The 14,001-nt window shown below is 54.2% G+C and overlaps 1 protein-coding gene across 1 annotated transcript in view; it reads right to left on the bottom strand.

The window, feature by feature from the left end:
* Positions 1-14,001, bottom strand: part of LOC114818237 (phospholipase A2-like) — a 41,311-nt gene that overhangs the window by 14,230 nt on the left and 13,080 nt on the right. The window contains 1 exon segment of the mRNA XM_029083143.2: positions 1,369-1,451. Within this exon segment, the coding sequence (XP_028938976.1) occupies positions 1,369-1,451 (83 nt within the window).

Here is a 14,001-nt window from a genome sequence, read left to right as displayed (position 1 = left end):
TTTTAATGTCTTTCATGTAGACTGGAAAGCTTTTGAGAGCAGAGGCCCACGTGGTGCTATGTAATGCTGAACTCTGAGCATTTGCACCAGCGTCCTCTCAAAGTCGATGCTTCCCCTTCTAGACTGTGAGCCTGTTGTGGTAGGTCATATATGTTAAAGCATCTATTGTACTATGGCCAGGGTGTCTTAGCTGAGTGTTCTGCACACAATAAGAGCTCAAATACAATGGGCTGTCTGACTGACTGACTTAGGTTGTAAGCTCCCAGTGGGGCAGGGGCTGTGTCTCCTAAATCTGACTTGCCAAAAGAGGGTGCTTAAGGGATTGGGGTCTCACTCCAAGTAGGGCCAAACTTGGGGGCAGGTGCCCCAGTCTCCTTCTACTGTTGGGGAGTGGAAGAAAAGGAGCAGGGGTGAAGGACGCAATTGGTACTGGGAAAGTGTTCAGGGTCTTGGCTCTGCCTGAGAGAAAGGCAGAAGCCCAGTTTGTTTCTGCCCCCTGGAGAAGTCTCCCAGACAGGCCTGCTCACAGGTAAGACCCTGAGGGAATGGGGGGGGGGTGCGTGGCTGTTGGTTGGGAGAGGGGGTCTCCAGGGACTGAGACTCTATTGGGGGAAACCCAGAGTGTGTGGGGTGTCCTGTTTTGGAGTGACAAAGCCAGCCAGAGCCTCACCCCCTGCAGGGGGTGTGAATGGCAGCTGCTCTGTTCTTATTATATATGAGGAGTCTTCCCTCCTTTCTCTCTTTGGTTCCTCTTTTTCTCACTCTCTGACCTTGGATGGGAATGAGCCTGCAGGGCACAGTCCAGCTGCAAATGGGGTTGGGCCTGGGCTGCAGCATCCTCTGCACAAGCAGGGGGGCAGCGAGATTACCCTGAGCCTTACAAGGTTTATCCTTAGGGCCAAGGAAGGAGCCTAGCCCCAGGTGCATCATGGAGAGACCCAGCCCCCTGGCCCATCCCCGCTTCTCTAAGGACATCTTGGACTGGACAGGGCTGGACAGAAATGGTGAGTTTTATGCCTTAAACTTGGGGCTATCTGAGTTCTGTTTCGAGCAAGTGGGAGGAATTGAGGAAACAATGTCTCTTGATTGTAGACACTGAAGTCTAGACTACTTTGCCAAGTGCTTTAGAGAGTATAGTGAAAGGAACCTTATATTCCCCGCTGCACATACCCACATGATCCATTGCATCCATATAGTCCAACCAACCCAGAGCAGTGACCCAGTCGCTCTGGGCTCAGTAGTGACCCTGACCAAGGCTCCTACCCAACATACAACTTCCTGCTCCCCGAGCTGGAAGCCTGGGCTCCCCATTGCCGACCACAAACCGAGCCTTCCCCACCACCCCAACTGTGACTGGCTGGCACTCACCATGTGCGGGCAGGGGCACACCTCTTCAGACCACAGTACACCTCCCAGCCACAGCGCAGCCCCACATACCGGAACCACCAGGGCTTCAACGGACAGTGGAGGAAGGACCAGCTACTCACCGGTTGCTATGGACAGTGATAAATTGCGCCGGGCCCCACTGAGAGGAAATTTGTTGACACGAGGCTGCTGCCCCCTGGCCACCCCCATCCCGCCCCCTAGCCTGCAACAGTATCCCCTCCTCCAGACAGTGCCATTTCCTTTGGGGGGGGTTAAGGGTCAAAACACTGCATCATGGATGCCAAATCACATCCCTTGCAACTCCGGAGGGTATGGAGGTGTGTGCATGTGTGTGTGCCTCATGCGTGAGAGTGAGGGCCGGGGACCAGAGCAGGGTCAGAGGGGCCGCCCCTCTTGGGCCGGGTAAAGGGTTATGGAAACAGGGGTCTAGAGTTTGGAGCTGGTACTCGGTGGGCGGATCCGAGCGGGTGTGAAGTCGCACCGGGGCCCTTAATTCTATAGTCCAGTGCGAACATCCTCCTAGCCTGTTCCGCCCTGTCGGAGTTTCCCTGCCTAACTCAGGCTTCAAGAGTACAGACTCCCTTTCCTGTCAGGGGGGTGCCCCTGGGGGAGCGGGGGTTAGGGACAGGTTGAGTTAAGGGTTGCGGTGTGTGTCTGTCTGTGTGTATGTATGTACTATGTAGTATGTGACTACCTGTGTCTTCCATCCCTCTCCTGGATGAGCAGAAAGAGGAGTTGGAGAGGACTAATAGTAAAATGCTAGAGTGGGAGATGCAAAGTGGTTTTCCCCCATCCTACCAACAGAAATGGCACGGTCTGCTCCCTTCTCCCCCTTCCCCTCCTCCTCCCATCTCTGTCCTTGGCAGCCTGGGATCTGTAAGCCCAAATGTCTCTGGAATAAAAAGGTATACGTTCTTCATCACTCTTGAGCCACTGGCAATTGGCCCCGCTCCACAGAAGGGTTAGAATTAGAGGGAACCAGCTGTGACTCAAAAGCAAGTGGAATTTCACCAGCTTCTAACTTGTAGAGTGACAACCTTAGCACCCTCCCAACTTCCAGATCTCATTCCTTCTGGCTCACGCAGGCAGGGTAAGGGGTCTTGTGAGTTCAAGGAAGGGGCATGATGACACACTCTTTTTCTTCTTGCTTCTCTCCCCATATCCAGCCTCAGGGTCTCTAGAGGAATGTGGCTCCCAGGGGCTGGAGGGTTTCAGATTTCTCCCTGCCCCTATCCACTCTGGTGGGCAGGGTTAGCGTGGACGGCAGGACCCTCTAGGCCCAAGAGAGAGGGAGGGTGAACAGCACGAGTTGGAGACACGGGCAGGGGCTCAGATTGCAGGTTTGTCCCAGGTTTCCACTACCCAGCCAGTTTAGTGTATTAATCCATCATATTGGAGCGACTTAAGTGACTTGCTGTGTGACTTAGTGGTGTGCCTCAATCTCTCTGGGTCTCTGCTTCCCTCCCCTTTTTCTAATAATAACAAGCACAATAATTGTGGTATTAAGTGCTTAAGTGCCAGGATGTCCATCATTTATTTATATTCGTGTCTGTAGCCCCCTCTAGTCTGTAAACTCCTGGTGGGCAAGGAATGTGTCTACTAACTTGCTTTTTTAATCTCAATAATAATAATAATGATTGTGGTATGTGTTAAGCAGTTAGCATGTCGGGCACTGCAGCAAAGCTTGGTTAAAGACACAGCAACGGGATTGGACACAGTTCCTGTCCCATACAGGGCACCTAGTCTCCACCCATTTAACAGATTGAGGCAACTGAGGGCCAAAGAAGTTGTCATCTGCCTAAGATCACACAGTAGACAATTGCAGAGTTGGATTAACTGGGGTATTTACGTGCCCACAATGTGCCAGGCATTATGCGAACCGGTGGGAGAGGGGTAAGGGGAGAAACACAAGCGATTCAGGTTAGACACAGTCCCTTTTTCAGATGGGGCTCTCTGTTTTAACTGCCATTTTACCGATGAGAAAAGACACAGGGAAGTGACTTGCCCAAGGTCACACAGCAGGGTTAGAGTTGGGATTAGAACCCCTGACCCGATTCCCAGGCCAGTGACAGGGAATTTTCACCAAGCACACACAGGGAAATGGAGACAGGGAACAGGGAATTGAATCACCCCGAAACAGAGAGCTCAAAATACACAAGTAACACACCCATGCAGAGATAGCGCTCAAGGGCACACGTGAGGGCATGGACTCTCACAAATGCACTTGTGCCTCAGATATCCTGCTTACCTGTAATTTTCTTTTACTATCTGCTTCTCCACTAGCCTGTAAGATGCTCGAAGGCAGGGATCTTGTCTACCAGATCCGTTGAACTCTCCCAAGCGCTTGGTAAATTGGTCTGCGTAAAAATTCATTTGTTAATTTTTATGGAGCGCTTAACTGTGAGCAGAGCACTTTATTAAGTGCTTGGAGGATACAATATGGTAATAAAGACAGATAATTCCTGCCCACCATGGGCTCATAGTGTGTGTGTGTGGGGGGGGGCGGCGGCATACATCCATACAAGCAAATAAATACATCAATATATATATCATAAAATATACATAAGTGCTGTGGGAGAGGGGGGAAAGAGCAAAGTTGAGCCAGTCATGGTGATAAACAGGGGAGTAGGAGCTGGGAAAAGTGGGGCTTACACTGGAAAGGCCTCTTGGAGGAGGTGCATCTTCAGTAGGGCTTTGAAGGGAGGAAGAGCAATTGGCAGATTTGAGGAGGGAGGCCCAAATCAATCAAGTGAATCCATCGGTTATTTTGAAGCATTTTGGGCCAGAGGTAGGATGTGGGCCAGGGGAATGGACGACGAATCAGGGGAGATGGAGGCACGGGGGCAAGGTGTCGGAGAGCTTTAAAGCCAATAGTGAGGAGTGTTTTTGATATGGAGAAGGATAGGCACCACTGAAGATTTTTGAGGAGGGGATGACATGTCCAGAATGTTTCTGTAGAAAAATAAACCCTACTGTATAGTCTCCATGTGGCTTCTTTGGCAAGGTCCAGTCTGTGGAGCCCAACCCATCCTCCTCTGATTAACAAGGCAGGGGAAGGAGAGAGAGACAAAAATCTGTTGAAAAACCAGCTGGCTCGCAGCCCCACCTGCATAATGATAATTGTGGTGGCATTTATTAAATGCCCAGTATGTGCCCAACACTGTACCAAGTCCTAGGTAGATTCAAGATTATCAGGTTAGGTTCAGTCCCTGTCCACATGGAACTCACAGTATAGGAACTCACAGAGAGGACAGATGGATCACCCCATTTTTCCCCTATTTTACCCTAACCTATTTCCCCTGGTCTAACCTTTACCCCTACACAAACGTTTTCTTCTGGCCTAACCTTTTCCCCTGACTTAACCTCTTCCCTTGGCTTAATCTCTTTCTCTGGTCTGATCTTTTTCCCTGGCCTACCATTTTCCCTGCCTAACCTTTTCCCCAACCAAACCTTTTCTCTTAGGCTACCCTTTTTTTCCTAGCCAAACCTTTTCTCCTGGCCTAACCTTTTGTCCTGTTCTGACCTTTTCTCATGGCCAAACCTTTGCTCCTGGCCTGACCTTTTTCCCTTGCCTAACCTTTTTCCCTGGTCCGACCTTTTCCCCTAGCCAAACTTTTTCTCCAATCCTGACCTTTTTCCCTGGCCTAACCTTTTCCCCTAGCCAAAACCTTTCTCCTAGACTGACCTTTTCCCTTAGCCAAACCTTTTCTCCTGGCCTGACCTTTTTCTCTGGCCTGACCTTTTTTCCTAGCCAAAGCTTTTCTCCAGGCCTGACCCTTTTCCCTAGCCAAACCTTTTCCCCTAGCAAAACCTTTTCTCCTGGCCTGACCTTTTCCCCTAGCCAAACATTTTTCCCTGGCCTAACCTTTTCCCCTAGCCAAACCTTTTTCCCTGGTCTAACCTTTCCCCTCACCAAACCTTTTCTGCTGGCCTAAGCTTTCCCCTAGCCAAATCTTTTTTCCTAGTCTAAACTTTTCCCCTAGCCAAAACTTTATCCCTGGCCTAATCTTTATCCCTGGTCTGATCTTTTGCCCTAGGGGGTGCCTTACCCGTGCACCCTAATCCTTTCCTTGCCATTACCACCCCCGTCCACCCTCCCTGTGCCCTGCTTTGGCCTTGCTGGTCTGGCCCGAACCCTTTTTCAGAAAATAAGGGTTGATCAGTGCTGCTCCTTAGCTCCTCGGCTTTGAGGATCCTCTCTCTTCTCCTGTGGGCATACTCTACTGGCAGCTTTTCCCTCTGACTGAATGAACTGCGCGGCTACTCCCAGAGCTAAGGGTATGTGTGTGTCTGTGTGAATCCTGGAGGAAAGATGTGGGACGAGCCTGAGCCCCCCCCGGGGAGATCAGGGGCCCGGGCTCTGGGCAGGCAGCGAGTCGTCTCCGATTGGCCTGGGACGGAGAAGAACCACCCCCAGGTGCCCCTTCCGAGGGAGGTGCTGGCCCCAGAGGAGACTCTCCCACTCCGCCCAGCATCGGCCTCACGGGGTCTGTCCCACGGGACGGGGAGGGGACTCTCTCCAGCCTGAGTGCGGTGGGGCTTGGGGGGGGATGACAATGAGGTGTAGGGGTGAGGTGGAAGGGGAAACCCAGGGAGTGTGGATGGGGAGCTCACTCTTGCCTTTCTCTTTCCCTCCCAGGCCAGAAACCCGGTGGGGCATGCCAGGGGTTCCCTGGCCATCTCTGGCTAACTGGAGGATGCTGCCCCTCCGCGGGTCCACCCCGTGCTTGACAGAAGCGAGTCGAGTGAGGAGCTGCACGTGAGTCATGGGGGAGAGGGGAGGCGGGGGGAGGGAGATGGGGGAGGACCATCGGAGTAGCCCTCATCGTCACCAGGGAAGGCTCCCGGACTGAGCTACTGGACAGCCAGTCCCTGGAGGAAAAGGCCTCCTCTTGTCTTCCCCCAGAGCAGCAGGAGTAAGGGGAGGATTCTTCTCGGGAGCCTTCCAGAGAGGACAGACTGGTCACCCTATTTTTCCCCTAATTTTCCCTAACCTTTTCTCCTGGTCTGACCTTTTTCCCTGGTCTGACCTCTTCACCTAGTGAATCCATTCATTCGTTCATTCAATAGTATTTATTGAGCGCTTACTATGTGCAGAGCACTGTACTAAGCGCTTGGGATGAACAAGTCGGCAACAGATAGAGACAGTCCCTGCCGTTTGACGGGCTTACAGTCTAATCGGGGGAGACGGACAGACAAGAACAATGGCACTAAACAGCGTCAAGGGGAAGAACATCTCGTAAAAACAATGGCAACTAAATAGAATCGAGGCGATGTACAATTCATTAATAAAATAAATAGGGTAACGAAAATATATACAGTTGAGCGGACGAGTACAGTGCTGTGGGGATGGGGAGAGGTGGAGGAGCAGAGGGAAAAGGGGAAAATGAGGCTTTAGCTGCGGAGAGGTAAAGGGGGGATGGCAGAGGGAGTAGAGGGGGAAGAGGAGCTCAGTCTGGGAACGCCTCTTGGAGGAGGTGATTTTAAGTAGGGTTTTGAAGAGGGAAAGAGAATCAGTTTGGCGGAGGTGAGGAGGGAGGGCGTTCCGGGACCGCGGCAGAGGACGTGACCCGGGGGTCGACGGCGGGATAGGCGAGACCGAGGGACGGTGAGGAGGTGGGCGGCAGAGGAGCGGAGCGTGCGGGGTGGGCGGTAGAAAGAGAGAAGGGAGGAGAGGTAGGAAGGGGCAAGGTGATGGAGAGCCTCGAAGCCTAGAGTGAGGAGTTTTTGTTTGGAGCGGAGGTCGATAGGCAACCACTGGAGTTGTTTAAGAAGGGGAGTGACATGTCCAGATCATTTCTGCGGGAAGATGAGCCGGGCAGCGGAGTGAAGAATAGACTGGAGCGGGGCGAGAGAGGAGGAAGGGAGGTCAGAGAGAAGGCTGACACAGTAGTCTAGCCGGGATATAATGAGAGCCCGTAACAGTAAGGTAGCCGTTTGGGTGGAGAGGAAAGGGCGGATCTTGGCGATATTGTAGAGGTGAAACCAGCAGGTCTCGGTAACGGATAGGATGTGTGGGGTGAACGAGCGGGACGAGTCCAGGATGACACCGAGATTGTGGGCCTGAGAGACGGGAAGGATGGTCGTGCCCGTGTCATCCACGGTGATAGAGAAGTCTGGGAGAGGACCGGGTTTGGGAGGGAAGATGAGGAGCTCAGTCTCGCTCATGTTGAGTTTTAGGTGGCGGGCCGACATCCAGGTGGAGACGTCCCGGAGGCAGGAGGAGATGCGAGCCCGAAGGGAGGGGGAGAGGACAGGGGTGGAGATGTAGATCTGCGTGTCATCTGCGTAGAGATGGTAGTCAAAGCCGTGAGAGCGAATGAGTTCACCGAGGGAGTGAGTGTAAATGGAGAACAGAAGAGGGCCAAGAACTGACCCTTGAGGAACTCCAACAGTTAAAGGATGGGAGGGGGAGGAGGCTCCAGCGAAGGAGACCGAGAATGACCGGCCAGAGAGGTAAGAGGAGAACCAGGAGAGGACAGAGTCCGTGAAGCCAAGGTGAGATAAGGTATGGAGGAGGAGGGGATGGTCGACAGTGTCAAAGGCAGCAGAGAGGTCAAGGAGGATTAGAATGGAGTAGGAGTCATTGGATTTGGCAAGAAGAAGGTCACGGGTGACCTTAGAGAGAGCAGTCTCGGTAGAGTGGAGGGGACGGAAGCCAGATTGGAGGGGGTCTAGGAGAGAATGGGAGTTAAGGAATTCTAGGCATCGATTGTAGATGACTCGTTCTAGGATTTTGGAAAGGAAGGGTAGTAGGGAGATAGGACGATAACTGGAGGGGGAAGTGGGGTCAAGAGCGGGTTTTTTTAGGATGGGGGAGACGTGGGCATGTTTGAAGGCAGAGGGGAAGGAGCCCTTGGAGATTGAGTGGTTAAAAATAGAAGTTAAGGAAGGTAGGAGGGCAGGGGCGATGGTTTTAAGAAGGTGAGAGGGAATGGGGTCCGAGGCGCAGGTGGAGGGGGTGGCACTTGCGAGGAGGGAGGAGATCTCCTCTGAGGATACTGCAGGGAAGGATGGGAAAGTAGGGGAGGGGGTCGGTGGGGGGAGGAGAGAGGCGGAGGGGTGACTTTGGGGAGCTCAGACCTGATCGTGTTGATTTTCGTGAGGAAATAGGTGGCCAGATTCATTGGGGGTGAGAGATGGGGGAGGGGAGGAACAGGGGGCCTAAGGAGAGAGTTAAAGGTCCGGAACAATCGGCGGGGGTCACGGGCATGGGTGTCGATGAGGGAGGAGAAGAAGCTTTGCCTGGCGGAGGAGAGGGCAGAGTTAAGGCAGGAAAGGCTAAATTTGAAGTGTGTGAGGTCGGCTTGGTGCTTGGACTTTCGCCAGCAGCGCTCAGCAGCTCGAGCATAGGAGCGTAGGAGGCAGACGGAGGAGGTGATCCAGGGCTGTGGGTTAGTGGAGCGAGAGCGGCGGAGGGAAAGGGGGGCGAGAGAGTCGAGATGAGTAGAGAGGGTGGAGTTGAGAGCGGAGACCTGATCGTCGAGAGTGGGAAGAGAGGATAGGGCGGCGAGGTGAGGAGAGATGCTATTGGAAAGACGGATGGGATCGAGAGAGCGGAGGTCTCTGTGGGGCAGTAGCGAAGATTTGCAGGGGGAGGGAGTGTGAGAGATGAGGCAGGTGAGAAGGTTATGGTCAGAGAGAGGGATTTCAGAGTCGGTGAGGGAGGAGATAGTGCAGCGGTAGGAGATGACGAGATCGAGGGTGTGACCGAGTCGGTGACTGGGCGCGGTATGGTGGAGGAGGAGGTCGGCAGAGTCGAGGAGGGATAGCAGGCGGGCGCGCAGAGGAGTCGTCGGTACATCCGTATGGATGTTGAAGTCTCCAAGGATCAGAGTGGGCAGAGAGAAGGAGAGAAGGAAGGTGAGAAAGGGGTCAAGGTGGTTGAAGAAGTCGGAGGTGGGACCGGGAGGGCGATAGATGACGGCGACAAGTAACTGGAGGGGGTGGTAGAGGCGAATGATATGGGCTTCGAAGGAGGAGAAGGAGAGGGAGGGGGGAGGAGGGATAGTGCGGAAGCGGCAACGGGGCGAGAGGAGGAAGCCGACGCCTCCTCCCTTACCGGTGAGTCTGGGGGAGTGGGAGAAGGAGAGGCCTCCGCTGGAGAGAGCGGCGGCGGAGACCGTGTCTTCGGGAGAGAGACACGTTTCCGAAAGGGCGAGGAGGAGGAGAGAGCGGGAGAGGAAAAGGTCATGGATGAAAGGTAGCTTACCTGTAATAGAGCGGGGTTCCAGAGGCCACACTTGAAAGTAGCTGTGGGTGCAAGGGGGGAAGGGGGGAAGGAGGGGGAGAGGAAGGGGGTTGGATGGGAAGGAGGTGCGGGGCCCTGGAGCGGGAGAGGGGGATGAGGGGTGGCGGTGGGACAAGAGGACTGGATGGGCGTGGGTGGGGAAGAGAGAAGGGGGGAGGGGGTGAAGAGGGGGTTTGGTGGGGGGAAGAGTAGGGGGAGGGGGAAGAGGGGTAGCGCTGGTAAAGTGGGGTTCTAGGGGGCGGGAGGGGGGGGGGAGACAGAGGAGAGAGCGGGAAAGAGCTGAGGCGAGAGAGGGGAAGGGGAAGGGGAGGATAGGAAGGGGCGGGAGGGGGAAGGGGGGAGGAGGGACATGGCGAGGCCAGAGAGGTGGGAGGCAGCACTGACAACAATAAACAGTAATAAACGAAATCGGTAATATAGCAACATGATACAGTATGATACAATACAGTAGTGCTAATATAGCAACATGATACAGTGTGATACAATACAGTCGTGTTAATAAAAGGGGGTGATGATCAGGGTCGGGGGTAGACTCGATTAAGGGGCGACCCTGATCAAATTCCAAGTCTGACGACAATAAACAATAACAAGCGAGATCGCTAATATAGCAACATGCTACAGTAAGGCACACTACAATAGTGTTAATAAGCAGGCGATGACCAGGGTCGGGGGGACGAGCCGACCCTACCCGATCAGACTCAAAGTCAGCGGCCAGCGGCCGAGAGAGTCCCAGAGCTCATGACCAAATAACCCTGTGGCGGCGGGGGGGCCCTGAGGTTGTCCGGGGTGGGTGGCGGCCGTAGGCGGCGGCTAAGGTAAGGTAACATGGTGAGAAGAAGGACGTGGTCGCCTGGGGCGGGAGAGATGAATCACCTCAGAGGGAAGAGGGAGTGAGGCCTTCCCAAAATGGCCGCCTCAGGCAGAGTGGGGGCTTCCCAAAATGGCCGCCTCGGGCAGAGTGGGGGAGCGGTTGGGGAGCACAATGTCCCCGGGCCCGAGCAGGGGGACACAATGTCCCCGAGGACACAATGTCCTTGGGGCCGAGAAGAGGAGCACAATGTCCCCAGGATCGAGAATGGGAGCGCAATGTCCCCGGGCCCGAGCGGGGGGGGGGGGGGGGGGCGGTGGACTGGAAGCTGGTGGCTGGGGGTCTGTGGGGGCGAAGATCCGTAGTGTCGGAGTTCCCGAGCCCTGGCCTAACCTTTTCCCCTAGCCAAATCTTTTCTCCTGGTCTGACCTTTTCTCCTCGTCTGACCTTTTCCCCTGGTCTGGCCTTTTCCGCTAGTGAATCGCTTTCTCCTGGCCAAACCTTTTCCCCCGGCCTAACCTTTTTCCCTAGCCAAACCTTTTCTCCAGGCCTGACCTTTTTCCCTCATCTGACCTTTTCCCCTAGTGTATCCCTTTTTCCTGGTCAAAGCGTTTTTCCTTGGCCTAAGCTTTTCTCCTGGCCTAACCTTTTTCCCTGCCCTAATTCTTTCCCCTAGCCAAACTTTTTCTCTCGTCTGAGCTTTTCTATTGGTCTGACCTTTTTCCCTGGGATAACCTTTTCTTCTGGCCTAACATTTTCCCCTAGCCCAATCTTTTCTCCTGGCCTAACCTTTTCTCCTGGTCAAACATTTTCTCCTGGCATGACCTTTTTCCCTGGCCTAACCTTTTCCCCCAGCTAAATATTTTCTCCTGGCCTAACCTTTTCTCCTGGTCAAACATTTTCTCCAGGCCTGAACTTTTTCCCTGGCTTAACCTTTTCCCCTAGCCAACCCTTTTCTCCTGGTCTGACCTTTTTCCCTGGTTGGACCTTTTCTCCTGGCTTTACCTTTTCCCCTAGCCAAACTTTTCTCCTGGCCTAACCTTTTCCCCTAGCTCAACCTTTTCTCCTGGCCTAACCTTTTCCCCTAGCCAAACCTTTTCTCTTGGCCTGACCTTTTCCCCTAGCCAAACCTTTTCTCCTGGCTGAACCTTTTCCTTTAGCCCAAAAGTTTTATCCTGGCCTAACCTTTTCACCTAGCCAAACCTTTTCCCTAGCCATACCTTTTCTCCTGGCCTAACCTTTTTTCCTGGCCTAACCTTTTCTCCTAGCCTAACCTTTTTCCCTGGCCTAACTCTTTCCCAGCCAAAACCTTTTATCCCTACCTTTTTCTCCTGGCCTAACCTATTCCCCTCGGCAAACCTGTTCTCCTGGCCTGACCTTTTTCGGTGGCCTAACCTTTTCCCCTAGCGATACCTTTTCTCCTACCCTAACCTTTTTTCCTGCCTGAATCTTTTCCTTTAGCCAGACCTTTTCCCCTAGGCAAACCTTTTCTCCTGGCCTAACCTTTTCTCCTGGTCTGATCTTTTTCCCTGGCCTAACCTTTTCCCCTAGCGATACCTTTTTCTCCTGGCCTAACCTTTTCTCCTGGCTGAACCTTTTCCTTTAGCCAAACCTTATCTCCTGGCCAAACCTTTTCCCCTAGCCAAATCTTTTTTCCTGGCCTAACCTTTTCTCCTGGCCTGACCTTTTTCCCTAATCTAACCTTTTTTCCCCTAGCCAAACCTTTTCTCCTGGCCTAAACTTTTCCCCTAGCCAAACCTTTTCTCCTGGCCTGACCTTTTTCCTGGCCTAACCTTTTCCCCTGGCCTAACCTTTTCCCTAGCCAATCCTTTATCCCTGGCATAAACTTTTTCCCTGGTCTGACCTTTTCCCCTAGCTAAACCGTTTCTCCTGGCCTAACCTTTTCCCCTAGACAAAACCTTTCCCCTCGCCTAACCTTTCCCCCAGTCTAACCCTTACCCCTGGCCTCACCTTTCCAACTCACCTCACCTTTTCGCCAGGCCAAACTTTTTCCCTTGGCCTAACCTTTCCCCTGGGCCCAACCTTTTCCCCAAGCCAAACTTTTTCCCCTAGCCTTAGCTTTTCTCCCTGTCTAACCTTTTCCCCTGCCCTAATGTGTTCCCCTGGTCTAACCATTTCCACGGGTCTAACCTTTCCACTAGCCTCACATTTTCCCCAGGCCACCTTTTTTCCCTGACCTAACCTTTTTCCGGGCCTCTCCTCTCGCCTTGGCCTCTCCTTTGCCCCTGGCATCCCCTTTTCCCTGGACTCACCTTTGCCCCTCGCATCAACCTTTCCCCTAGGCAAAACTCTTCCCCTCCTGTCATTTTTTTCCCCAGCCTCCTGTTTTCCCCTTGCCTCCCCTTTCACTTGTCCTCCCCTTTCCTCTAGGCTCACCTTGTCCCCGGCCTGCCCTTTCATTCCTTTCCGAGTATTTCTGGAGTGCTTCCTAGGTGCAGAGCCCTGTTCTAAAGGCTTGGGGAGATCCAGACTCATCAGATGGTCCCCATGTGGGGCTCCCCGTCTCCCTCCCCATTGGACCGAGGAGGTCACTGAGGCCCAGAGAAGTCAAGTGACTTGCCCTCGGACCCGGAGCTGAGAATGGGCCGTGCCGGGCTCCCTTGCCCATGGACCCCAAATCATTTCCTTACCACTGTCCCACACCCCCGCCCAGCCTTAGCCTTGCAGCTTTGTCCCCAAGCCCTAAGCGTTCCATTATGGGTCGCCCCCTCCCCCCTCCCCCGATTGCGCCTTGCAAGCCTGGCCCCGAACCATTTTTCAGGAAAAAAGGGTTGCTCAGTGCTTCTCCTCGGCTTTGAGGATCCTCTCTCTTCTCCTGTGAGCAGGCCCCACTGGCAGCTTTTCCTTCTGACTGAATGGACTGCACTACTACCCCAGAGAGAAGGGGGGGGGGTGTGTGTTTCTGGGTGAATCCTGGGGGGAAGAAGCAGGATGAGGCTGAGGCCCCTCAGGGGAGACCAGGGGCCCAGGCTCTGTGCAGGAAGCGAGTCGTCTCCGATTGGCCAAGGATGGAGAAGACCCACACCCGGGTGCCCCTTCCGAGGGAGGCGCTGGCCCCAGAGGAGACCCTCCTGGTCCGCCAAGGATCGGACTCGCGGGGTCTGTCCCAAAGGACTGGGATTGAACTCTTTCCGGGCTGAGTTGGGGGGCGGGGGACGACGACGACTACGTGCAGGGGTGAGCTGGAAGGGGAAACCCAGGGAGTGTGTCTGGGGAGCGCACTCTTGCCTTTCTCTTTCCCTCCCAGGCGAGAAACCCGGTGGGGCGTCCTGGGGGTTCCCTGGCCATCTCGGGCTAGCTGGTGGAATGCTGCCCCTCCGCGGGTCCACCCCATGCTTCACAGAGCCAAGTCGAGTGAGGAACTGCACGTGAGTCATTGGCGGTGGGAGGGAGGTGGGGGAGGACCGCTGGGGTAGCCCTCGTCGTCGTCGTCGTCGCCAGTGAAGGCTCCTGGACTGAGCTGCTGGACAGCCAGTCCTTGGAGGAATAGCCCTCCTCCTCCTCTCTTCCCTCATACCAGCAGGAGAATGAGGAG

The sequence above is a fragment of the Ornithorhynchus anatinus genome, chromosome 2, assembly GCF_004115215.2.
Source record: "Ornithorhynchus anatinus isolate Pmale09 chromosome 2, mOrnAna1.pri.v4, whole genome shotgun sequence".
Lineage (NCBI taxonomy): Eukaryota > Metazoa > Chordata > Mammalia > Monotremata > Ornithorhynchidae > Ornithorhynchus > Ornithorhynchus anatinus.
Note: the sequence above shows the minus strand (reverse complement) of the source record. Positions and strands in the feature narration are given on the sequence as shown.